Source organism: Macaca nemestrina, chromosome 1 (genome assembly GCF_043159975.1).
Source record: "Macaca nemestrina isolate mMacNem1 chromosome 1, mMacNem.hap1, whole genome shotgun sequence".
Classification (NCBI taxonomy): domain Eukaryota; kingdom Metazoa; phylum Chordata; class Mammalia; order Primates; family Cercopithecidae; genus Macaca; species Macaca nemestrina.
The window spans coordinates 26,988,813-27,016,207 of record NC_092125.1 but is presented as its reverse complement, the minus strand read 5'-3'; the positions used below and the strand labels follow the sequence as shown (position 1 = coordinate 27,016,207).

The 27,395-nt window shown below is 43.1% G+C and overlaps 2 protein-coding genes across 8 annotated transcripts in view; one reads left to right on the top strand and one right to left on the bottom strand.

The window, feature by feature from the left end:
• LOC105493024 (NME/NM23 family member 7) overlaps positions 1 to 1,729 on the top strand; it is a 208,637-nt gene extending 206,908 nt beyond the window's left edge. For 6 of the 7 annotated variants that reach the window (XM_071075327.1, XM_011760446.2, XM_071075318.1 and 3 more), the window contains one exon: positions 1,037 to 1,729. Coding sequence is in view for 2 of the 7 variants with exons in the window: in XM_011760446.2 (XP_011758748.1) it covers positions 1,037 to 1,069 (33 nt within the window). In the remaining 5 variants the exon portion in view is untranslated. The remainder of the gene's footprint in view (positions 1 to 1,036) is intronic. The other variant, XR_011610935.1, reaches the window with a different exon arrangement.
• Positions 1,134 to 27,395, bottom strand: LOC105493025 (ATPase Na+/K+ transporting subunit beta 1). The gene is made up of 6 exons (XM_011760449.3): positions 26,811 to 27,395; positions 22,243 to 22,371; positions 8,753 to 8,908; positions 6,071 to 6,255; positions 3,784 to 3,864; positions 1,134 to 2,572 (listed from the first exon to the last, which is right to left on the bottom strand). The coding sequence occupies exons 1-6, from the start codon at positions 26,905 to 26,907 to the stop codon at positions 2,309 to 2,311; spliced, it is 912 nt and encodes a 303-aa protein (XP_011758751.1). The 5' UTR covers positions 26,908 to 27,395; the 3' UTR covers positions 1,134 to 2,308.

Sequence of the window (27,395 nt, the reverse complement as noted above, 5' to 3'; positions counted from 1 at the left end):
AAGCATCACAAATTTAAATATCACATACACCTTACAAAATGAGCTGACGTTTCTGCAAGACAAACTTCCTATTTCCATAAATGTGGGTTAGTTTTTGAGAAACCCAGTTTCATGTAGGTATGTTTGAGGATTTTTCTGTGTTACTTCAACTACTGAAGTCTCCTAAAGACTTCAACTATTCAAGTTAAGCAGTTGTGCCATTTTTCATAGTTCCCTTGCTATTTTTTTTTGTTGAGTCATTGTTCCTCTGGTACTAATTTCGCATCGCACAATTTGTTGCTCTAAAAATAGCAAACAAGAGAAGCAGGTTCGTGTGATTATAAATATGGAGCAATAGGTGGGAACTGAAGCCGCTTCTGGTATTTCTCACCAAAATGGCCATGGCCTCCGGGTCTGTCTCTCTGCAAGAGGGCAGCACCCCTGAAGACACAGTGCCGCCTCAGGGATGTGTCTGAGCTCCCGAGCGGAGCTCCTCTGCCTGCACAGGCTTTGTGAGAGGTTTCCATTTCAGAAACACAATGCCCTGATTTTAGTGTGGGTATTTCCCATGGTGGTTAAGTGATACTAAATCTTCAATTAATTATAGCTGGAAAATGGTTTTTGGAAAGCTGACTTTTATCTTCTTTCACACTAAGGCTAATTTTTAAATACAGCTAAACAAGGACTTAGGCCAAATCCTGAACCAAAAAGCAAGGTATGAACCTTAATTTACTGAACCTCAAACCTAACCTCATTTTTTAAAAACTGAAGTGTTACCTTTTTTTTTTTTTAAACACATATGTCTAGTGAAGCAATAGCAGGAACCAACATTTCATGTTTTCTAAACTGAGTGAAGTAGCACTGCAAGGTATTTTTAAAATGGAACTTCAAACCGGAGCTTCATGGATTCTCTGTCTCTGATTAACTTAGTGTCTTTGGGAAGCGGTATGCCTTGGTGTGCCAGTGTCTGGAGTCCCCACCAACCTCTTGGACTCTGTTAAGTGGAAAAGACCAAAATTTGTCTGAACTAAAGAAATTATGTGTTTGTCTGTTTCAGGTTCAATACTTCTTCAAGATCTTGGATAATTAGTGGTGTGGAAAGTAAAGAAGTCACAGGTTGGGACATTTAGACAAGAGTGAATCACACACATGAGGAATGTGTTCATTCTTTTATTGTCCATTGTTTTAACCTGACTGAATACAAGATCAACAAGAGCACTGTACTCCTGGCAATTATTACATATGTTAGAACATGGATTTTGCACTGTAGACAACATTTAACACCAGTCTATGGGGTACTGCATTGCTTTTTATAAAGTTCAAAATAAAGATTTATTTTCAAACAAGTGACTTTGGTTTATTTCATACATTACACTTTTTCTTGCAGAAAAAAATAAAATTGTACAACTGCATAAATATAAAATTCTTCCACCATGAAAATGGTTAAAACATTCATAAAGACACAGCACCAGCATGTGATGCCTCCAGAAAGGAAAAAAAGAAAGTAAAAGAAAATGTATAAAGCAAATTAATTAGCCCTGTCACTAGCCAAAGTGATGGGCAGATCCAGATCTCAGACACAGCTTTAGAACATACTGGAGGACGAGGGAAGAGATGTCAAGACAGCATTCAATACAAGCACAACACAACCCATCACCTTTTTGTGTTTTTCTGTAGTGTCACTTAAAATTTAAAGGGCAGTTCCCCCATGACAACCCCCCACCCAGCCCACAGGAAAAAAAAAAAATAATAAAGACCTAACACCACAGGAAAAGACTATGGAGTATGTTAAAAATGCTCATTGATGGGCCATTATCTTTGAAAGAGCCAAAAAAAACAAAAAACAAAAGAAAAAAAAGAAAAAAGTACCATGCCAGTTTTATTCCCGTTGAATATTTACACCTTGGACAGCAAACCTTGCTCACATAAAGTAGAAAACAGATACGATAAAACATGGCTTGAAAAATGACCAGAGTATGCACCTGTAGTACTGTACACTAAATAAAATACACAAGGCAGCAATACTTAGGGGCCAGAAACACTGCTTACTACAAGTCAGTTATGGAATCATAATTTACAGTAAAAATGGGCACGTCCCAAGGCTCAATTTTTCTTTTTCTTTTGTCATTTACAGTAGAATAAATATTTTGTTGCTATTGCTACACTTTAATTTACATTCTAACCTATTAAATGCAGAAAGCTAGTGTAAAGCATATAGATTAAGTGTAGGTCCCATACGTATGACAGTTTGTTCAAGACTAGTAGGTTTTTGTTTTTGTATCTTTTTTTAACTTATTAAATGGCTAGTGGGAAAGATTTGTGCTTGTGATCAGCTCTTAACTTCAATTTTTACATCAAAACGTCCCTGAAAACGGTCTTTCTCACTGTACCCAATGTTCTCACCGTACGCCTTACACTCTATGCGAATTTCAGTGTCCATGGTAAGATTGGTGAACTGTACGGCCAGCAGGGGCTGCAGGTATTTGGGCTGCAGGAGTTTGCCATAGTAGGGATAATACTGCAGAGGAAAACCAGGGCTGTTGCCCAGTCCAAAATATTCCACATTTCCAATTTTTTCTTTATCTTCATCTCTCTGAAATCCAGAATGAAATGCAATTTTAATGGCTCACATCATGCATCACTATGTATACTCAAAAACAAGAACTCAATCTACACAGTAGTTTGCAAACTACTGAGAGAGGAAAGAACATCTACTCAGTCTATTCCACTGCAGCCTTGAGAAATGGTCATAAGAGGAGACTATTCTCAATGTGCAAATGGATGGGGAAGCTGAGTCAAAGGCCAAATAAGCATTTCTTGAAGCCAACACAGCCTCCTAGAAACAAGGCCAACAATGAAAGTCAGAAACACCTTGCTGTTGGCCCAGCAGATGATATTTCCAGTGATATTACCTACAAAGTTTACTACTTGCCTCTCATTTTCTTGTTGAGAAATCAATCTCCATTACCTTTCTTAGTGCTAGCACTGTCTGGGGACTCCCTTTCTTTGTTCTGCCTTTCTCTCTAAACTGTCCATTAGTTTTTGGATCTAAAGGAAATATACACTAATTGTTACCTTAGTCTTTCAATTTTTTTGGTTTTTTTTTTGAGACGAAGTCTCGCTCTGTCCCCAGACTGGAGTGCAATGACGTGATCTCTGCTCACTGCAACCTCCGCTTCCCAGGTTCAAGCAATTCTCCTGCCTCAGGCTCCCGGGTAGCTGGGACTACAGGTGCACGCCGCCACGCCCAGCTAATTTTTGTATGTTTAGTAGAGACAGGGTTTCACAATGTTGGCCAGGCTGGTCTTAAACTCCTGACCTCATTATCTGCCCATCTCGGCCTCCCAAAGAGCTGGGATTACAGGTGTGAGCCACTGCACCCAGTGATATTTCAATATTTTAAAAAGAAAAGCCCAAATCACAAATTTTTATGTGACATTAATTTTTTTTTAATGTTGGCCCCAAATTTTTAATACATGCTGTGGGCCAGAAAGAAGTACTTTTGTGGGCTAATTCACCTCTCAGTTCTGTAAGCAAATATCCCAATGTATTAAATTCAGATATTTGAGTTTCTTGTGCCAATGGAGAAACTGACGTCAGTCTTATTCTGATTACATCTTTCTGTTCTTTTAAAAAGTTTTACCGAGTATAGCTACAATTCATCTCACTGAAGCTTATACCTGAAAGCAATGTTTCTTATTTCTTCTATTAAAATTTTACCTGTCACTTAAACAGTCTCCTTCATTTTCCCCTCTTCCCCTGCCTGCCCTTCCACTACCCCAGTAACCCTAAATTTGTCTTTACCTTGCCAGTGCACTGAACAGGAAGGACATTTGCGTTATACTTCATTCCTGGGTAAGTCTCCAAGGACTCATTCTTGGGAGGCTAAAAATAAAACCCATTATGATCAGTAGACAGTAAATGATTTCTTAAGTTTCTGAAAAATAAAACTACTCTGTAGTCCAAACAAGTACACACTGGTCACAGTAAGTCCACCAAAATAAAAGACATCAGGACAGCAGAATGAATGACTCCCCTAACCAATTTAAGGTCATGTTTGTAATTTTGTTGAAATGAAAATAAGTGCCCAAGTTTTATAATGACTACAATGAAGCTGTGATGCAACCCAGTACTAAATGGAACTTTTAATAGTAGCCCATTATAAGCTTTGCTTAAAGACACTGAAAACTAAAAGTCAACCCAAAATATAATGCTCATTATTTGCTAAGATTACATTACATGAGAAAGATGATTGACACTTCTGTTTTTATAAAGTGTGGGCTTTCCTCCTGAGTCATGAATAAATAATGTCATTCTTTTCCCTCAAGCATGCCTTCAAGTAGGCTTTCCTTTTTTGTTATTTTAATCTCCAGTCAGGGAGACTGCCATTTATGGAGTGTTTCTTTGCAATTTTCTTAGGAAAGTCCAATATGTAAAAAAGGCAGAGGTGTCACTGCCCTAAGAGGAAGCGTTGTCTTGAAGGGGTGAATTCCCTGAAGGGACCCAGAGGATAGTCTGAAAATTACTGCTGTCATGAAATATCCAGAGCCTCCTCTTGTACACCCATGGCTCGAATCTATCTCAGAAGTGATGAACATACATTGCTGGAACACAGTCACTTGCTTACTCAGATCAGCACAGCAAATGGGTCTTGATGTGAGATGTAACACATACATAGTCTAATCAAAGTCAGATAAAATACTAGCTCCACATCAGGAAGGAACTACTATTTTGGTACTACTCTGTTTTGGATGCACAAAAATGATTGTCTAGATTTGACTCTTTTGGACGTTTCTGCCAGCAATGCATTTCTTATTTTTAATGTAGAGAAAATGCTTACTGATAAAAGAAGTTGCCAGAATCTATCCTCAAAAGGTGAGGATAATGAGATGGTGGGATACTCTGATCTCTGACAAAAATAATTTCAAAATAGTTGGATATTTGGGTGGAGGTGATGAATTAGGCAGTGGCAATGGATAACCAAGTAGAGACCAAAGAAAAAAGAAAAAAAGGACTGAAAAGAAAGAGTAGCTCAATTTATCACTGAACCGAGCAACTCTAAAGACGTGGGAATAAATCAATCACAATAGACTAGACTGCCTCTGTGGGGTCCAAATGTCACTCAATGTCTACGATGAGGAATGTCAAAAGCAAGGTACTCAGAAAGCACGGGACGAGTCTTCTCTTGGCCATGCCACAACAATTACTTTTGCTGCTAAATAGCTCACTGATCTCGGTGAAGTATTCTCTAGCAATCTGAATATCAAATACATTTTGCCACAATGGTTCTCACCATTTTTCTTCCATTACATCCTGTCTACGTGGAAAGAAGCTTAAAATCCTGTTGAGAGGTACACTGAAATGACCAGTTTTATAAAAACAGACAACACCGATACATTTTCCAATCTTATGGAGAATATAATCTCACCAAATGGTGAGCAACGGAAATTTGCCATTTTTCAGTGATCCAGAGTAATGTTTATCCATTGTAAGTTGCAATAATACAAAAAGCCAACAGCATGGCTAGCAAAGTTCAGCCTAGATGATGTTAAACTTCTACTTTCGCAATAAAATTCAGAAAAAAAAATTTTTTTCAGATTATCAATTTTTTTGAAATGTTCTTGTGGCTTCAAGAGGACCAAAACCAGACTGTACATGCAGGTGGTTTAAAAAAATTTTTTTTTAAATCCATTCTTTATGGAGTAGAAAAATTAAAAAACCTTTTTCTTTTTTCCTCTAACCACTAGACCACCAGGGAAAAAAATATCTTTTTCTATTTTTACTTTTAAAGAGTTTACGTTATAGAAACTGTTATCTGGATACTGAGCTGGAGTATTAAGAACAGGGCCAAAGACTCACTTCAGAATTCAGCTTTGTGTCTCAGAATTCCTTTAACTTTAGAAAATGAGATTAATGCCCTAACTACAAGAATTGCAGGGTAGATACAGAAGGTTTTGGTGTTACTCTACTGGCTGGGTTTCGAAATCAGCACTGAGTATACTTTAAAACTATCTTACATTGTCTTCTCAGATCAATCAAATACTTATTGTGAATGACTCATCTAAATTCTATCATTTAAAATATTACTTGCCTTAGGTTTGAAGCCTAGAACTCGGTTGAGCTTTATAATAATGCATGGTTTGCCCTCTTTGTAGCCATAAGTTTCGTCATTTAATCCAGAGCAATTTCCCAGCCACTCAAGCTTGAATCTGCAGACCTTTCGCTCTCCTCGTTCATGATTAAATTCTCCTCGTTCTTTGGGCTCACTAGGCACGTCTAAAAATAAAAACACAACTTTTATATTGTACCAGCAATTCCCTTAGCAGTTCTGAGAAAGAAAAAGGAACTTTCTTCCTTGTCATAGTTACCTATTCTGAGAGTATGCTATTCTGCATTTAATGCGTGATCTGAATGAAGCAAGATCTCCAGGAAAACCATCTCTCATCTCTTCACTCACATTAAAAGATACTTTACCAAAAGGAATAGCTGGTATATGGCCCCACACCAAAGCTTCATAGTACTTGATCAGCACATGATATTCAGTCTCTGGCAATATTTCCCTTCTTTTAAATAATTGATTACTCAGCTATTTAGAAGACTGAAAGGAGACGGATCACACTGCATGAGTAGCATCCTTCACACTGTCAACACTGGCTTAGTTCAGTAACAGGGATATTATAATGAGAATACAAAAGGACTGTCAATAATTTTTAGAACTAGGTTTTTTTTGGTCAGAATTTTTAAGAAGGAATAGAAAAGAACTGGTATTTTCCTTTTCAACCACCACTTCAGGTTTTTTTTGAGACAGGGTCTCACCCCATGGTCTAGGTTGGAGTGCGGCAGCACGATCATGGCCCACTGCATCCTCAACCTCCTGGGCTCTAAAGATACTCCCACCTCAGCATCCTGAGTAGCTGGGCATGCGCCACCCTGTGGCTAGTTTTTTAAATTTTGCAGAGACCGGGGTCTTGCTATATTGCCCAGGCTTTTTTGATTTGAGTTTTTGCCTTTTAAAGCTATGCATTAAGCATTTGCTGGACTGATAAATTTTATTCTGGTGTTTTTAATTCAATCCTCATATAAAAGCCAAAAAAAGACCAAGTGAATATAGAATTCAAAGTTAATGCATAGCATGCTGGAGGAAAATAATGCAAATACCATAATTTATGTATAGTTTCTAGGTTCACAAATTAACTATTTTCCTTTCAAATGATGAAGAGTCTGAATTTAGACTATTTCCTATGAACTGATTCACCCTGACTATCCCTCAGGCCTTTTAATTACTGCAAAGTAAGATGAAAACCTCATTTAAATTCTAATGAGGAAACTTCACACTGAAAATGTTCTTTTGAATTATTAAATATTTTCAAAACAACTTAAAATGGCAATTCGCCCCATACTCTGACTAAGCCACAGCCTGCCTTATAAAGAACTGGAGTTGGAGGCCGGGCGTGGTGGCTCACACCTGTAATCCCAGCACTTTGGGAGGCCGAGGCGGGAGGATCGCAAGGTCAGGAGATCGAGACCATCCTTGCTAAGAAGGTGAAACCCCGTCTCTACTAAAAATACAAAAAATTAACTGTGGTGGTGGGTGCCTGTAGTCCCAGCTACTCAGGAGGCTGAGGCAGGAGAATGGTGTGAAGCCAGGAGGCGGAGCTTGCAGTGAGCCAAGATCACGCCACTGCACTCGCCTGGGCGACAGAGCAAGACTCTGTCTCGCAAAAAAAAAAAAAAAAAAGAACTGGAGTTGGCAAATGCTTGAATTGAATCAGAAGGGCTGATACTACCTAGTAAAACTCAGAGAGATTTTTATGTTTGTTTGTTTTTTTAAACTTAACTTTTTTGAGACAGGGTCTCGCACTGGTGCCCAGGCTGGAGTGTTGTGGCATGATCATGGCTTACTGCAGGCTCGACCTCCCAGGCTCAAGTGATCCTCCCACTTCAGCCTCCCAAGTAGCTGGGACCACAGGCACACACCACCACACCCAGCTAACTTGTCTTATTTTTTGTAGAGATGGGGTCTCACTGTGTTGCCCAGGTTGGTCTCAAACTCCTAGGCTCAAGCAATCCTCCCTCCTCAGCCTCCCACAGTGCAGGGATTACAGACATGAGCCACTGCACCCAACGAGAGTTCTTTTTTTTTTATGTGGAAAGAACGAGAACATGGACTGGAAAATTCACAGTCCAGGTAGTAAGAGGGAGAACATGTATTCACGTCAAAGACTTAATGAAACTAACAGCCTCTCTTTACCCTTCGTAAGTCATTTCCTTATCCAAAAAGGTCAGCTGCCTAACACATATTTCATTATCTATCCCAACCACGATCAATAAAAGTATACCCTGACCATACATCCCCCTTCATGAATGCCAGTGCAGTGACAGCTAATCACACCAAAATGTCTTTCTGATGGGAGAAAGCCCTATGCACTCTTCTATAGGGAGAACTTTTGGGAGGCAGATAAGGAAATAAGTAGTTGTACTTTTCAATGGATGTAAGAGAAAGAAAACTGGAATTGCTGTCTTGGGTCTGAATAGTAAAAATAGTGCCTAGGAGTGTTTTAAAGACACCTTTCCAAAGCAGAAAATAGTCATACTTGAGGCTATACTGTTTTTCACTGTGTCTGTTTTTTAAAAAAGTGTCTAAGTATGGCCAGAGTTCAATCTTTCATTATTTCAGGATTATCTCTTGATCATTAAACAAAAAACAGAAGTGGGAAATACGAATTAAAGAGAAAGAAAACTAGCCACAAACATCCACAATGAGTCTACTTACCACCACAGTCTTCAAAAATCATGTCATCCCTCTGGGCTGAATCTTTGTACTTTTCCAGGAACCTAACTATGTTCAGCACGTATGCCTCATAGCTCTTGGGATCATTAGGACGAAAAGAAATTTCAGTCTTCTGGATCTGAGGAATCTGTGTTAATCCTAGACCAGGCAGAGAGAAAATCATTAGTAGGAAGGCAGCAACCAAGATAATTCAAAAGTAGACTTTCCACATACAAAACATACTTTGCTAACTCCACCTGCCTAAAAAGAAAGGGTCTTGCCTCCCTTGTGAAATCACTCCTCTGGCATTTAGATTAGGTAACCCCAAGTACCAATGACAACGATGCTTTAATAGCACAGATCAGTTAATTTCCCTAGCAACACTTCAATGATCACCTCCATTTTATGAATGAAAACACTGCTTGCACTGAAAGGGTAAGTACTTGGCCCAAGGTTGCACCGAAAGTGGCAGAACCAGAATTCCAACCCAGGTGTGCTGTACTCCAAAGCCCATTATGTTTCTAGTACCCCAACATGCACAGTTGTTTAAAATACCCTGGAAGGTAGCATTGTGTGCAGGTGGCTTTACCCTCCCTACTTGCATGTAAGCATTGGGCATAGAGGACTTCTTTTATAATCCTTATTGTCAGTAAATGTATAATCATTCCAAATTCTCGTCAGTAAATGTATAATCATTCCAAATTCTCTAGACTCAAGCCTACCTAACAGAGATATTTCTTTGGATCTTTTAATCTAAATGGGAAGAATTTGGGACATACGTACAGTAACCACAAATGCTTTCCAATCCAAAAGTCTGAGCATGTCAGTGCTAGTCAGATAAAATTCGAAGTCCAGGTGCCTTGGGTTTGCACTCTCTAAAAGTCTGTTACATTCTTTAATATCCAAAAGCCTCTGCCTTCATGAGACTTCTTAGATGGGTATGTGAACCACACTACACAGCACTACTCGGGAGCAATGGTTGGAAAAGTCCATCACAACTGCATTTTATTGTAGGACTGCCAAATAAAAGATGCCTGGTTACATTTGAATTTTAGATAAGCAAAGAACGTTTTTTGTAAATATAAGTATGTCCCAAATGCTACGTGGGACACTCTTATATTAAAATACTATTGTTTATCTGAGGTCAGACACGGTGGCTCACGCCTACAATCCCAGCACTTTGGGAGGCCAAGATGGGTGGATCACCTGAGGTCCAGAGTTTGAGACCAGCCTGGCCAACATCGTGAAACCCCGTCTCTATTAAAAATACAAAAATTAGCCAGGTGTGGTGACACACACCTGTAATTCCAGCTACTCAGGAGACTGAGGCAGGGGAATCGCTTGAACCCAGGAAGTGGAGGCTGCAGTGAGCCAAGATCGTGCCACTGCACTCCAGCCTGGGTGACAGAGCGAGACTCTATCTCAAAAAAACAAAAGAAAAAACAAAAACATACACACACACACACACACACACACACACACACACATATATATCTATAGAGATACATATAGATATATATGGAGAGAGATATAGACACATAGTTTATCTGAAATTCAAACTTGAGTGGTCACCCTCTATTTTTATTTATTAAATCTGGCAACCTGATTCTAATCCTCACTCCCAGATCTCCCCTCTCTGTGTGGGGCCCATAAGGGGGCACATCATCACAATCCTTGATAAGTGACTGCCCTGGCTTCCCACCCCCACTTCCCAGCAGGTCAGGAAAGCGCCTATGTCACTATCATTTAGGGGCTTGTCAAACATGCAGTCTCACAGACTCCCCTCCAGGCCTACAAAATCCTGATCTCTAAGAAAGAGATCTGAGAATCTGTTTAATAAGTACGAAAAGATCTTTAATCACCCTTGGCTTAGAACTGCTTCTCTAGGGAATTAGAATCTGAGAGTGGCAACAGTGACTCAGATATGAAGACGACGACGTTAACTAATGTGGAAGTGATAACTAGAGTGCAGCACCATTTGTAGGGCTTGAGAAGCAGGCATCCGTAAGGCTAGACTAAATGCTGTTATTGTTTCTAGTGACTGAAGATGCTTTAAAAGTGGTTACATAATGAGATGGGCTCAGGGGGTTGTAGAGATATGCTTTTTCACACATGTAGTTCCCTAGAGGAATGGAAGGGATAGAGAGGAAGACAAGTATCCCTGGAGCAAGGCACAGGGGTGCGCAGGGCAAAGGACTTTAGGACATTAACAATCATCTTCAGGCCAGGTGCAGTGGCTCATGCCTGCAATCACAGCGCTTTGGGAGGCCAAGATGGAAGGATCGCTTGAGCCCAGGAGTTCTAGACCAGTCCAGGCAAGCTAGCAAGACCCTATTGCAATTAAAAAAAAAAAAAAAAAAATCATCCTGAAAAGGATGATGTGGAACCTGAAGATTTTGGGGGGACAAAAATTTCAACAGTGATAGAAATGAATCAAAGGGGCAGTAGAATTTGCTCATAAAAATCTTCAGTTTAAAATAAACACATTACAATTTAAAATTTTGTAAAAATGCCTACAAGCTATAGATAATTTTTAGTATTTCAAAGCAATTTAAATATACCCTGAACAATCTTTTTCTATGTTAAAATTGGCATTGTGATCATTTATGGTAGAAAACAGCAGTTCTGTAAAGAGAAGAGATACCTGCAAAAATAAAGGTGAGCAGAAGCTTCCACAGATAGCCAATGCTTGAGACAGCAATGGTAAACAGAGTTCCCCAGTGAAATGGGGAAGTCGGGTAGGGAGGGTCATTCCTGGTTTGAGTTGTAAATAAGACACTTAAGGTGACTTGCCCGGACCTGGAGGAAGTACACCAGCAGACTCAAAGCCAGAGGCTCAACAAAATTCAGAATGGGAGAATCCGGAGGCAGGAGGGAATGGAGCCTTGAGGGACCGTCATGCTGAGGGGCCACCGGAAGAGCCAGCACATAGGTAGCCAGAGAGAGAGGCAAACGCCTGTGCATCGCTCAAGCAGGAGGTCTGCGGGAACCTCCTCCAGGTCCTCTGTGCGATGTTTGGAGGTCAGGGACAGAAATGGACTTATGTGCACCAGGTTAAATAGTGTTTCCAGGCTTGCGAAAGACAAGACAGGAGGGTGGTGGATGGCTAGATGAGTGAAGGAGAGCAAATGTCAGAAACCAAGGAGGGATCTCATCTGACCTTCAGGAAAGGTATGGGGAAGAACCACAGCCAGGGGACCGAAGGGACATTGGTGTGATAAACAACAATTATGCAAGCTGTGGTCCATCAGCGAGGGGTGGATACAGCAAAAGCCAAAATATAAACAAGCCTGATACTGAGATTTGGAGAGTCTCACCCAACAAGCTGAAGGGAGGAGTGACCCTAGAAGGTCATGTTGAGAGTAAACACAGTAAAACCTGGATTGCAAAGCGAGTGTCACAAACATCCTTGCTCTCCCTGGCCTGGCTTCAGTGGGCCTCCCCAGTGGTTTGCCTCTCACTTTCCGGCTGCCTGCATTCTCTCTTCCAGTGGCTGCTCAAGGTTCCATTACTTTGATATGAGTACGAGGAATGGTGGTGCCACTTCTCTCCCACACAAAAAAAGGAGAGTAAGAACAGGAGGAGGTATTATGCTGAGCGCTTTTCATTCTTTCATGATGTCAAGTCCATGGTCTCCACTATTAAAAGTGATCAGGGGACATGTGTCAGACTCAAAACATCAGCAACCCTCACTCAGTCCTCTGGGATCTTTACTAACAAAATGATATATAGCTAGTGCACACCCCAAGAGCCTCGGGGCTACAACCAAAACTAAGTTCATGTTTACTCATAGACCTGTGACAAATCTTTCTTGTAAGTGCCTCTGTTGTTAGTCATCTAGGATATAGCTGGGAATGGTGGCTAATGCCTGTAATCCCAGAAATTTGGGAGGATGAATTGGGTGGATCACTTGAGGCCGGGAGTTCGAGACCAGCCTGGCCAACATGGTGAAACCCCATCTCTACTAAAAACACAAAATTAGCCAGGCACAGTAGCACATGCCTGTAATCCCAGCTACTTCGGAGGCTGAGGCACGAGAATCGCTTGAGCCCAGGAGGCAGAGGTTGCAGTGAGCTGAGATAGCACCACTGCACTCCAGCCTGGGCAACACACTGAGACTCTGTCTCAAAAAATAAAAAATAAAAATAAAAACAAGAAGAAAAGAAAAAGAAAAAAAAAATCTAAGATCGCATTTGTGGAAATAATAGGTATTACTGTTACATGAAGTGGTAACACCGGCCCAGGAGAGAGTTATATACACAATTGGCCTCATGTCTCTCTAGACAGGGCAAATAAGAAATAATGAAAACCAAGTAATGGAATCACATCCCTTTCAACCTGAAAGCCCAAATTTTTCAGTAAGCATAGCTCATGATCTAAGCCTAGTCAAGTTTATAATTACTTTGTGAGGGAAACATGGATGCAGGCTGCTTGAAGAATCTTGACTTTGCTCTTACAGAAGCATCAGAAACTAGTGAAACCAAGTACGCAAGGGGTGAAAAAGACAGCTAAGCACTGGGTCTTAGAACCCTGTGACTTGCCCAGCTGGATTAGACCTTAGGCCAAAGCCTCTGCCCTGTCCTTTCCATTTTAAGTAACAGAGAACCTTGGTAGAGGGAGCCAAATGAATGACAGATAAACCCCAGAAAGCTCAGTCATGTCTTACTCTCTTTTGTGAGCTAATGTTTCCCTCTGGAGTCTGAGGGGTCTTAGACGATGGTAACTAACAAGACTTAATGACCATCCTTTTAAGACATAGAGCTTTTGATCCAAAAGTCACTTCCAGTAAAAAAGCAGATGGTCTCGGTTTAAGTCAAGCAATCAGCTCAACATACTTACTACATACATAAACAAACGTCCAGGAGGCCACACCACAGTCAAGTGGCCACTGTCTCCTTAGTAGCTCTTCTGCTCTCTTTCCTCACATTTCTGCAAGGTCTCTCTCTCACTCCATCACCCACTATCTCTGTCTCCTCTCTTCTCTTTATCCAAAGCCTGATGGCCTGAGAACTTCTCCTGGAAATCACCACAGATCAGTCCCCGGGTCTGTTCTGTTCTGGAGAGTCTTAATTAGGACAGTTTTTGATGACGTCTTCTCCAAACATTAGAAAATGCCTCTTCTCAAGTTATTTCTCTAAAGCAACTAGATACACACAAGAGAAAGACGAAAGACCTTTGAAAGGATGTCCAAATCCTTTAAATCATTTACTTTAGAATTACCAGACTGTTAAGAAGAGATACAAAGCAATGGGATTGGATTTGGTAACTTCTTTATTACAGACTGTTCCCAACTTACAATGTTTGCCTTAGGATTTTTCGACTTCACAGTGGGTTTAACAGGGTTGGTAAATGCATTTTTGACTCACGGTATTTTCGACTTACAATGGGTTACTGGAACACAGCTCCATCCTAAATGGAAGAGCATCTGTATTTTGAGGCGACACCCAAATTCTCCAACCATGACATTCTCCAAGGGTTGCACAAATCCCACCTTGCTGACTGGAGTTCTCATGAGTCATATTTTCACACTAGACCACTTCTCCCGACATGCCCCTTTCTACTGTCCACTTCTTAAAGTTGTTAGTTATGACTCTGGACAAGGATGAGCTCTGTTTGCAGTGGTAACTCCCAGAGGGCCAAAGACAGCAGAACACCCGATCGTTGGCACGCAATTTCAAGTTATATTCCAGGAAACAAATCTAACCATTTCCCTCTCCAGTCTTCTAAACTTGAATTTACATTAACCACTCCGAGCTCTAGAGACAGCTTCGTTCTGATAGGATCATTTGCCTTAAGCTATATATCATTACTTAATAAAGCCACTTGAGGCAGAAATCATAATCTGGGTATGTAAATTTTTAATATTTGGTTTTCAAGTATTTCAACTTTACATAAGATTTAGATTTTAAAAAAACTTTTGGTTTCCCACTTGCTTTTTCAAAGACACATTTACCTGTCCTTGGTCCCCATCTCTTGAGAAATAAGTAAGATCCTCTAGGTTTAGTTTTAGTAAGTGTTGATAGCACAAGGGGGAAAAGGCTTGAGGGAAAGGACTTTGTTTCTAATTAGGTTTATAAAGTAGCAAGTTCATCATTCCTCAATCTACATGCCAGTTTAGAGTTTAAAGTATTTAAACTAGAAAGTAGCCATTTCAACCTTGTAAGTTATTCAAATGCACAGCTGCTTGCACCTGTCATTTAATACATCTGATGAATCACTAGATCAAATCTCTAAATAGAAATCATTTCCCATGGAAACCTCCAGAAGGTACCCATATGGCTGAGAAGGGCACAGGAAGCAAAGAAATGCTTTTAAATGTAGCCACGCACACAAAACACACGTATCATGTGTCTCCTATACATTCCGAGTGGAAAAGTAATTTCCAATTTAAAAAAAGATAGAGTGGTATGAATTCATACATACTCATACATGTATATGTACACATATGTATGCATATGCACATACATGAGATAGAAATTTCTCTGTAGGACCTAAGATATTTCTGGATTTTGTTTTTTATTTTTGTTTTACATCTGTGGGTTAGTATCAACTTCCCTAGCAAAGCAAGGGGAGAGGCACGGGATAAAAGGCACCTTTGCGCTTTCTGGAAACCAGAACGCCTTTGACTCACCTTCTGCCTCCGGCTCTGCCTTAGACTCAGGCTCTGAGATTAGCAAGAAATAAATCTCCCTGCCTGCAGGCAGGGTCACACTCACACCCTCCTGACACTCAGAATCTGCTCCCTTTACAAAGTCTTAGAAAACTGAATCCCTGGATTGTTTCTACAGCCAAACTGGATGTTTACTGACACTCGGGGTAAAGAAATCATTCCTCCCGTCTAAGCTAAATGCCATAAACTCTGCTTGAGGCTCTTCTCTGATTGGTCCTCTTTTTCCTGTGGCTGTATATTCACTTTCAAGAAAGCAGAGTTATTTAGTTCAGATGATCTATCTTTAAACATGCATATCCCATAGGGGGCAAATCCTTGGTATTTTGTATAGCTCATAATTGTGCTTATTCTCAATACAATAAAGGAAAGGTGCCACCTTTATAAAAGAATAAACAAACAGATAAATCCTAGTATTTTACATTAATTATGCTCAAGGCCAAACTGAAGAACAAGTACATATAGTATATTTGACTTATCTAGATATAAGACATAACATTTGTTAAGTAATATCCTGAAATAAGACACTGCATTCCACGTGACATTTGGTAAGATCTGCTCATGCATGTACGTGGGAAAAAGCTACCGGAGGATATATCCCTGTTCCCTTCATCTCCCCAGCTTCTCACTAGTCTTGGCTGCATCCGACAGACCAGCTGGTCATCAGATAACTAGCATGAGAGCACTGACGAACAGTTAAGAGCAACCAGTCCAATAACCCCATCAGATTTTATGACAGAAGTGGACCTGTCAGGCTACTGCTCTTTCCACACCACTTTCTATGACCCTTGGGCGAACGCAGCAAAAAATCCTTAAATGAAGCTTCACAAATCCAGCTTTCCCCACACCCCCCGCCCACCAGCGCTTCCACAGATTTGTTACCTGGTCCTATTTATCAGGTCTCTGTTCTGCTTACTCATCGTACAATGGGCATACAAAGTAAAATCTGTTTTTCTGCAGCTCCAAGAACATTTTAAAGTAAATCATTAGGTTTCCTGTCTACTCAAGAGATGACTGGCTAGCTGTACCCCTGTCTCTAGAAATAAATCACTACCTGGGTAGTTGAGTTGTTGAAGCCAAACAGTTCCCCCCACAAACCCTTTACCAAGTCATAAGGCTGGGCAGTAGCTTTTGGAAATCTAATTGCCACCAATGCTAATTCATCCAGAGCCTCAAATTCTGGGACCAGGTAGACAGGATCCATTTGAGGGTGGGAAGAGAGGAGGAGAGGGAAAGTGAGAGACAGCTGGGTGTAGAGAGACACATCGTGTCAGCTGAGAGATTACAAAGCAGTGTACTCTAACCGGAAACACCTTACTGGCACTTTGCACTAACAATCCCTCCAAAGTATAAACAAGCCAAATGTTTCTCATTTCCCCTTTGAAATGTGAGTGAGAGACAGCAATACAAGTATGAGGTAGTGTGGGGGGGAAAAAATTAGGTATTCTGAGACTGACATAATGACTTCTCAGGAATTTTACTTAATCAAGCTGAGATTGAATGATAATGGCTTGAACCCTAACGGGTTTTTTGTTTCTTTATTTATTTTTTTGAGATGGAGTATTGCTCTAGTTGCCCAGGCTGGAGTACAGTGGCACCATCTTGGCTCACTGCAACCTCCACCTTCCAGGTTCAAGTGATTCTCCTGCCTCAGCCTCCCAAGTAGCTGGGATTAGAGGCGCCTGCCATCACGCTCAGCTAAGTTTTGTATTTTAGTAGAGACGCGTTTCATCATGTTGACCAGGCTGGTCTCAAAATCCCGACTGCAGGTGATCCGCCCGCCTCGGCCTCCCAAATTGCTGGGAATACAGGCAGGAGCCCCTACGCCAGGCCCCTAATAAGTTTTCAGATTAGATATTTCCTCTTCACAATCAAGATGAAACTGAAACTGCTGGTGGTGCCAGTGTGGTCAGCTGGTCTGCATCCACCCCACTTCTCCTGCCCAATTCTGGTTACCAACAACTCAAGAATATAAGCCTTTGAAAATGTGTCTGCTAGCACTGAGCCATCTATACTTCAGAGCTAAACAAACAGCAACCCAGAACCTGAAAAGAGAGAACAGCAGCATACACTCATACCTGCCTACCAGGAAGCAAGCCAGCTGGGAATCTCCTGGACACACCAATTGACACACAGTGACCTTCATTTCATTCCACTGTTGCTAAGTGAGCCTGGGGTGGGGGAAGGGCAGCGGCGGATGTGAAGAAGAGACTTTTCCATTATACCACTGCGCAGGCAGCAAGGCAAGCAGGGTCAAATCAGGGACAGGGCTTGGTGAGCCTGAGTGTATGGGTATATCCATGAGCATGCATGTGTGTGTGCACGTGTGCATGTCCGTGGGCATACATGTGGGTGTGCATGCCTGTGCCTGCTCGGCCCTCTCCAGCACAGCTAATTGCTGCGTCTCTCCCCAGATCCAACTGCATCAACAGATGAGAAGCAATGCTGCAGAGCGGCACTGCAGGACTGCCTAAGAGGGTCTCCTCTGGAGAAAAGCTTGGCAGGCGCTAACCCAACAAGTGTGGGTTTGTTAAAGGAAGAGATTGCACAACAAACACAATGCCATTTAAATTCACTTTAAAATTTTTAAAAACATGTTTCCCAAATGTCTCTTAAACATTTTCACGGAAAGCTAAGGTTTTATTGACTCCATGAAAATCTAAGTGTGCAAAGCATCCCTGTCATATCTGGAAGTTCAGTGTCCAAAAAGAAGAAACTGCTGCTTCTAGTAGAAAGATAGGGCTATAAAAACCCTGGACCAGGCGCGGTGGCTCACGCCTATAATCCCAGCACCTTGGGAAGCCGAGGCGGGTGGATCACCAGAGGTCAGGAGTTCCAGACCAACCTGGCCAATATGGTGAAACCCCGTCTCTACTAAATATACAAAAATTAGCCAGGCATGGTGGCACACACCTGTAGTCCCAGCTACTCAGGAGGCTGAGGCAGGAGAATCACTCGAACCCAGGTGGCGGAGGTTGCAGTGAGCCAAGATCATGCCACTGCACTCCAGCCTGGGTGACAGAACAAGACTCCCTCTTGAAAAAAAAGAAAAAAAACAGAAGTTGCTATCAACAGCTACCCTACATTTACTATCATTGGTTTTGCCACCATAAAGTACTATTTGCTTTATATATGTCTATCATCTAATTTAGTTCTCACAGAAGGAGAGAACTGCCTTTTTTTTTTTTTTTTTTTTTTTTTTGAGATGGAGTCTTCGTTCTGTCAACCAGGCTGGACTGCTGTGGCGATCTCGGCTCACTGCAAGCTCCACCTCCCAGGTTCATGCCATTCTCCTGCCTCAGCCTTCTGAGTAGCTGGGACTACAGGCGCCTGCCACCACACCCAGCTAATTTTTTGTATTTTTTAGTAGAGATGGGGTTTCACCATTGTTAGCCAGAATGGTCTCGATCTCCTGACCTCAAGATCCACCCGCCTCGTAAGTGCTGGGATTACAGGCGTGAGTCACCGCGCCTGCCCCCCACCGCTACACTTAATAGGAGACTTAAAAAAATTTTTTGTGTGTGTGCGGACATGGGGTCTTGCTATGTTGCTCAGGCTAGTCTTGAACCCCTGCCTTCAAAGGATTCTCCTGCCTCAGTCTCCCAAAGTGCTGGGATTACAGGCATGAGCTACCACACCAGCTGCAACAAGACTTTGTAAGGAAAATCATGTGCATTAAATGGCCACCATTGTTCAGGGCCAAGAAGCTGTACACGTTCACCATTTTTTCTTATATCTCACTTCCATTCTTTAGTTTAGTCTCTCTGAGATTTCATGTTTGGCCTCTCAGTTTATCCAATATTACCACCATACGGGCCCAAATACACTCACTGCACAATTGCCACTGCTTGATATGGCCACATTCACACGTCACTGAGAAGAGATCCAATTACAAGGAATTCCAGTGTACAAAGGGCAGTCAATACCCAGTCAGGCTGGATTTGCATTCATGCCTCAAATTCAGCAGATAATATTATTAGTAAGTCCTTATATCTTTAAATCATGTGCCAACTTTCACACCCACTAGGTGTATCTAACTCAAATTGACAATTTTCCCTCTTTAACATGAAAATGGAGGCTTTAAAGATACTAATGTGAAGTCAAAAAATTGTCAGGGTATTCTCAAACACATCTGTTTAGTCTGCATATGTAAGGAGTTATTTCCTATGCAAAATACAAACTTCTAACATGTACTCTGAAAAATGCCAAGGAGGGTCCAGTTAGGATCCCTCAGGCAACATAGGGCCATAAGGGGTGGTCCAAGGGCTGCACTTCGCAGCAGCTGGCACTCTGCTGGCCTGGCCTGATTCAGGTTACTATCATTTCCATATGGATGCCATGTCCCTTGGTAAAGGCCCCGAAAAATCCCACAGGGTAAGGCAGGTGAAGAGGAGGGGCCTGGCCTAGACTCTCCTGAAAGGTGATGGGGGAAGGGATGAGGAAAAGAAGAGACAGAAATTACCAGGCCAAAGAACAAGGAAGATGGAGGACGGAGGACTTTTCCTGTGACTCAGACCACAGGACAGGAATGCATTTTTCCAAGATGAGCCACCAGCATTCCTTTGGAGAAGTCAGGGTTTGTCAGGTCAGTCCAACTGCTGCGAGCACACTAAATATAGGTACTAAGAACATGTCTTTTAGGAAGGGGATGGAAGGAAGGGGAGCAAGGCGCGGTGAGAGGGTGTTGGAAAGGACCGAGCACTTCTGCCCGTTGATTTACAGGCAAGGTCATTTCCAAGTCCTTACTTACAAGGTCGGGCACTTTGGCTATTTCTTTTCCAAAGTGAAATTTTCCTTTCTGCAAAGGGCACAAAGAGAATTTTTAGTTTTATTAAAGGCTGACTCCTCAAAGTTCACATACTCAGTGACCTTTTTTTTTTTAATCTAGGAAATTGAAGAAAATATTTAACTTTGTAGTCATATTTGGCTTTGAGTATAAGAATTATAAAATAGCAGCAGGCCAGGCGTGGTGGCTCATGCTCACACCTCCCAGCACTTTGGGAGGCCAAAGTGGGTGGATCACCTGAGGTCAGGAGTTCAAGACCAGCCTGGCCAACATGATGAAACCTTGTCTCTACTAAAAATACAAAAATTAGCCAGGCATGGTGGTACATGCCTGTAATCCCAGCTATTTGAGACAAGAGAATCACTTGAACCTGAGAGGCGGAGACTGCAGTGAGCCGAGATGGTGCCACTGCACTCCAGCCTGGGTGACAGAGCAAAACTGTCTCAAAAAAAAAAAAAAATTATAAAATCGCATCATGATGGAGGAATAACTTTTAAATGGCAAAACAAAGAACAAAAACAAAATACCTGCACCAATTAAAATTACAACTAATGGTACCACAAAAGTTCTAGTAGAAGAGGACATGAAAAGACACAATGCTTCCCTATCACCGAACCCAACGTAAAACATGTTTCAGCTTCTCTGCGTACTCCAGAATTCTTGCTTCAACCTTTCCACAGACCCACCTCTTGTGGAAAACAGCTGCTGGAAACTGGATTATTAAGCAGATTTAAGTCATGTTACTTACTTAGGTGATTTTTTTTTTCCACTTCCCCAATCCCTCAGATCTAAATTTATCTGGAAATATTTTGAGTTTTTCTTACAGTGGAGAACTATTTGACTTAGGGCTACACAACAATGCTTGCCGCCTCCGTATTTTGAAGATCTTCCTCTGTGAATCCTTCCCACATTCAAGTCGGTGGGCATGAAAAGTCTGTGGCAGGCAGTGGCCCTTGATCTAGGGTGCTCAGGGCCATGTAGATCATCTGAAGATTGTCACCTAAATACAGCTGTTACTAAACCTTTGCCAAGGGAAAGCAGAGAAGGGACAAGTCATTGCCACCCCTCAGCAGCAGCCCCAAGGTCATTCCTAAGTGAGAACCCAGAAGTTACGCAACACTTTCTCTCTAGGTTCTCCAGACAATGATTTTTACAACAGCCAGATGGCAAATTCACGTTTGTGGCTATTCCACTGTCTTGTTCTACCAGCACCAGGCGTGATGGCAGTGGGCCTTTCACGGCGTTTCGTGACTGGTGTGGACACGCATAGCTCTACACTGATGGCACTCAAGTCACAGCAGGGACTCGTGCGGCAGTTTCTATTTTCTTATAATCTTCTTGTTCACCCAAGTTTTTAAGAGCTAAAGGAGACAGTTAATTAAACTACAAAGTGGGACCAGAAAGCCGGCAAACGAGACGCTTATTAAATCAATGGGTATAAATATTGAGAAGTGAGAGTGACTTTATTCAAGGTCAAACTGCAAACTAACAGCAGGTGGGACAACAGACCCCTAAAGTCACAGCTCCTCTCCCTGTGAGGAGCTGCCCATTCCACAGCTTCTTATCATCTCTAAAAATAAGTCGACCTTTTAAAACAGGAGCCCAAGTGACTTTTTTTAAAGGAATTATCTGAGTCATAGCCCCCCTCAAGAAGTAAAAAAATGTCTGTTAGACTCGAAAAGGTCTGGAAAGGATCCCACTAACCAAACCCTAGAATATGACAAATGAGAAGACCAGGGCCGCCATCAGAACTCAATCTGTTCACAGTCACATAGCTGGTGGGTAGCAGGCTGGGCCAAGAACCAGGACTCTTCACCCTCACTCTAGAAGTGGGCAAATAAGATGTCTGCAACCCGTGGGAGCTCTGCCTGCAATGCGGGTAGGACATCTGGCTGCAGCCGAGAGAAGTTTCTCTTTTTCCTTTTCATGGTTCATTTAAAACTACATTATAGAGTAATTTTCCAAATCATTTTTTCTCAATAGAAAACGTGACACCCATGCTATCTCTGAAGGAAATGAAGCTATTCATGTTGATTTTACCTGGTGGGGCCACTCGGTCCTGATATGTGGGCTTAAGTTCACTGATGGTGAGCAGCATCACTTGGATGGTTCCGATGAAGATGCCAGCCAGGCAGCCATAAAATATTACGTAGAATAGAAGGATCTTAACTGCAAGAAGAACAGAAACAAAAAGCTGTGATGCAGTCATATGCTCAGAATGAAAGTTTAATCTTCCCACGGATGAATAAACTTCCTTCTTGGTTCCCCCACCCTGTTTGGTTTCTTCCCTGTCCAACGTCAAGAGAGTGCACCTCACTCCCACTGACACAGGGTAAAAATCGAGAGGCTGAGCAGCCCTCCACTTACAGCGTGTATGGGAGGTGGTTAAGGGTAGGAGGAATGTTCAGCTAGAACTAGGATCCTTAGATTTTTTAATTCCCTAAATTTTGAAAAAAATTTATCCATATTTTTTATTCTCAAGATTATAAAAAAAATCATGAAGATCACCAATAAACTCTAGAGCTATGTGTGGATGCTTATGCAATGAATTTAAAATATGACAATATACTCCCCTAGAGACCTATGTTTTCTTTGCTTGTATATCCCTTGACATTTAAATACTACAATCCAAGCTCTGCTGCTTCTCCAAATGCTCAGATGCCTGAGGGTTATTTTGCTGTGGCAGAGCAATGAACGCTGAGAAACCCAATGATGATATCCTCCTGTTTTTTTACTATCGCTCTCCCCTTTGGTTTGTATTTTCCACAAAGCACACACTGTCTTTCCCCTCGGAGGACAAGACAAGGGGGGAAAAGGAAAATTCTATAGCGAAAATGACCAGCACATTTTAATCCCATCTTCTGGAACTGGAACCAGAACAATGACTGACTTGCTGGGCTGCATTTTCTTTTTCCCATAGTTAACAAGATAACAGGATGGAGGCTGAAATAGCTGCAAAACCAAAAAAAAAAAGACTCAACACATAGATGGGAATGAGGGTGGCTATCAGTTACTGGTTTACAAGGATTATCTCCCTGATTAGCCGCATAGTAACAGGCTGTACTAGGCACTGCCTGGCAGCCCTGTGCCAGCCAAACAACTCAATGTGAATGCAAAACAGGGAACAAGCGAACTGTAAGGTTATCGCGTCAGAAGCATGACTGCACAAAGGAGCCTTAGGTTACTGCTGAGAAGGTCCAGATCTCATGCATTAACTGCCAGGGTACCTGGGGGAAAAGCCACTGAAAAAGAGTATTAGTATATATGTGGTAGGAGAGGGCCAGGGAGGGAGTGGGTACACAACAGCAGGAATTAGCCTTGTTGCCCTGTCCATACATTTAAAAGCCCAACTTTCCAATCAGGCACGAAAGAGTTAAGGGAAATCAGGCTACAGAGCTGTTAAAACAAGCAAAACACACAAAACCACACCAAAATGCTTAATCATTGTCCTTTTTTCCTCTATCAAAAGCAAAGAACAAGGAAAAAGGCAAAGACAGAAGCAAAGATAAGGAAGAAAGAAAAAGTTGTGTAATCCAGAACTACAGCGCCCAACTCAATCACTCCCTCCCCGCAGGACAAGGGTTAAGTGCTGCATTCTGTATCCAAGCAGCAGTAGGCAAATGGCAAACTCTGTGACGTCAGGAGATCTGGAAAATTTTTCCAGTGAATGCTCCTAAGAGGTGCAAGAGTTGGTGTAACAATCAGCAAGACAGCTGTCGTAGCCTTGATTCTAGTTTCCTCTTGTTGCCCCCCACCCCCACCTCATCTTGGTGCTCTTAGCTTACCTACATGTGCCCCTTTGAACAACTGAAACATCTCTATACTCATTGCCTGGACTCCAGATACCTAATTCTTCTAACAACGTAAGAGGGTACACAATTGAGGCTACAGTTTAAAATACAAATAAGAGCAAATGAAAAAACAAGTTATTTTGCACGTACACTGATTAAGCTCAGAGACAGACAGCCTTTCCATTCTGCCCACACGATATCCTAAGAAAAGCGAGGAATTTTCCCTTTTTGCTCTGAGATGTTACTTGATAAAATCTCCCTAGTTACTGCCATGAGGTCACTGGGAGAGTGGAGCACTCAGGACTAGAAGGGCCTATGCAGTGGCTCACCCAGACACAGGCCACCAGGGGCTCCCCCCCACCAGCCAAAAAAAGGCTAGATAAGTCACACCAACTAGCTGGGGTGGCGCTGTGAGGGGAGTGGGGAGGCTTCAGTGGCATCTCCCTTTCAAGCACTTTTTCTTCCTTTAAAAAAAAGTAATACAGAGGGTTTTCTTTGGAAAAACAAGCAAACAGTGTGTACCCTTCAAAAGGTCACAGGCAGGCATCCAGGCCTAGCTGTAAATATAAAAACCTACCAATGTCTGTATTAACCTAATAAAAAGGTGGAAGGCACAAAGTGATTTGCATGCTGTGATTTCTCCAGCAGGTGACAGGCGAGTCTCCTGCGTCCATTTTGGTGAAAATCTACCTAGAAGCAAAACCGAGCCAAGGGCATCCTGCCCTCGCCCCAAGGGCATCCATGTTGGGCCCAGCGCTGAAAAGGGGGCATTTTCTCCATAGGAGACGGTAATTGCTGCCACCTTCTCTACCTAAGAGAGGCTCTGACAGTTCTTACACTGCCAGAAAGGGGCAGACATATTAGCACAAAACAAAAAGGGGATTTTTAGCACAGCACCTGTACCGTGGAACATGGAAGGGAAGAGGGGGCAAGTACAGCAGTCCTGGGGTCTCCGTTCATAAATCAGCCTACTGATAGCTGGCTGGATAGGTTACCAAGACACAAAAATTGACACACACGGTCTCTCTTTCTCTCTCTCATGGAGGTGCTGCCCATTAAATGTCGGCTTAAAGACTGAGTCAGTCCATACAGCCTTGCCCTCTAAAGCAAATATTATTCTAAGCAGCATGAAATTGGAATGAGGAACGATACATATTTTACTAAGGGGAAAAAGACAAGAAGGCAAATTTCACAATGTGCCTAGAGTCAGTGCAGCCTCTGCCCCTGTGGCGCAGCAGGGTCAGACCACCAGAGAAGGAAGCCCCAGCTAACCTTGGCAGAAGGGTGCCTATACCGCAGTGCACCTCCCAGGCCTCCCTCAAGTTACAAGGAGTTGCCAGGGAGCTGTTCATTCTACACACACCTCACAGTTCTTCAGGTTTTCCTTTCCACATGAAAACACAGGAAACTACCTTTATGCCTGAGACACCATGAATAATCTCAATGAAGCACAGTCTCCCTGAAATAAAATATAAAACAAAAGCTAAAAGCCATTAAAAAACTCCATTTTCCATGGCTCAGGGATACCTATGCTTCCCCGTTAACACCTTGGAAAGAGGCTTCACCTTGACTAACCTTGAAGTGTGATGCATTATTAACCCTTTACTTTTCAATCAAGAGAGACTCACAAGCTGCATTTTTTTTTTCTTTACAAAAATTCATATATTCCAGCGTCTTCCATTTCAAAATGTCAGCTAAGCACTATTTCCCTGACTCATTCTCCTGCCGATTCCCACAGATCCTCCCAACCAGGAACACCGATCGGCCTCTGTTCAGAACTCCCTGAATGACTGCAGTGGTGGTGCCAGTGGTGTTGGTGGTGCTAGTGGTGTTGGTGGTGATGGTCATGATGATGATGATGTTGGAGGAGGAGGGGGCAGTGATGCAGCAAGGGGAGTTCCCTCCCTCCTTCCCTCACGCAGTCACGACTCTTATAGATTCGCCTACAACTCTGCCCTTCAAAATGACCTTAAAAAAAAAAAAAAAAAGTCACCCTTCCGGAGAGGCTGAAAACAAGGAATCTAATTTTCGATGGCAAAAAAAAGTCTATCCAACCAAGCAACAGGCTGCACAAAATATTTTAAGATGAGCTGCTCTGCGTTTATATTCCCTTCACCATAATCAACCCAACCTACTGACTGATCCACAACTGTCTGTGAAAACAACCAGATTTTGCCAGGATTCGGGCCGAGGCTAAGAATCGGAGTCCTGAAATGGAGCTTACTGAACCATTTCTGGGTGGTGATGACTCCAGGGGAGGTCGTGAAGGGAAACCCTTAGCCATCGCTGTGAAATACCGCAGTGTGTGGATGGATTCCTCTCCACCCTTCTCTTTCCTCTCTCTTTTGAGGTACGTATTTAGACTAGAAAAAAGATGCTGTAACACACAACCTCGCCCGCATTAGATCTCATTACCTCACGAGGTTCTCTCACGACCCCAGATCTCATTTTTTTTTAAGGACTCAGGACACGGGAGAGACAGATGTAGTCTCGCAGAGCCTGACCATTCCCAGGAGGAAAGGACTCAACGGATGCACGGTAGGAAAGACTGCAAATTACCAAGCCAAGATCGCTACGATACGCATAACCTTCTGCCTGTCGTGTTCCAACCCCGACCCTGCGCCCCATTCTGAGGACTCCGCATTCCGCACAGGACTGCAAGCCCACGCCGGCTCGACCCAGCAGCGCCCACCATCCTCGCCCCCGCCGCCCCGGCCAGCGGGGCGGGTGCGGAACTGGCCGCCGAGCTTGCGCAGGGGATGCGCAGCCCAGGAAAGACTAGACGCGGCGGCCGGGAGCTGCGGACCCCTTACTTACACCAACTGCCACCGGTCCTGCCCAAAAACTCCTTCTTCTCTGAGTTCCAGATGAATTTCTTCCAACTGCCCTCCTCCTTGGCTTTCCCGCGGGCCATGGCGATGGCGGGTCAGCAGCTGCCGCCGTCCGGAGGGTGGGTGGCTGCTGCGCGCGCCCTGGCGTCCTCTGCGCCGCTCGGCTTCTCCGGCCTGGCTCTCCGCAGGCAGGACGCGCCGCTGCCGATGCGGCTCTCGGAGTGCGAGACGCGCGGCGGAGGAGCCGAGGCAGGAGCAGGAGGAGGGGGAGGCGGCGGCGGCGGGGCGGGGGCGGAGGGAGGGACGGCGCAGGCTGCGCGGCTCCGAGCCCCGCACCTATTGGTGGGCGCGCAGCCGCTCGCGGGCTTTCTTTGGTCCGCCGAGCGCTCCTCTAGCCCTTGGGAGCTCGGGGACTCCGCGAACCCGCAGCTGCCGCTCCCGCTGCCACTGGGGACGTGTGCGGGGCCCCCGCCTCCCGTGACCTCTGCAGAGACAAGCCGGGGTAGGAGAGTCAGAGTGAAGGACGGACAAGCGGACTGCGGGCAGGAACCACCACGCCCGCCACGAGCCG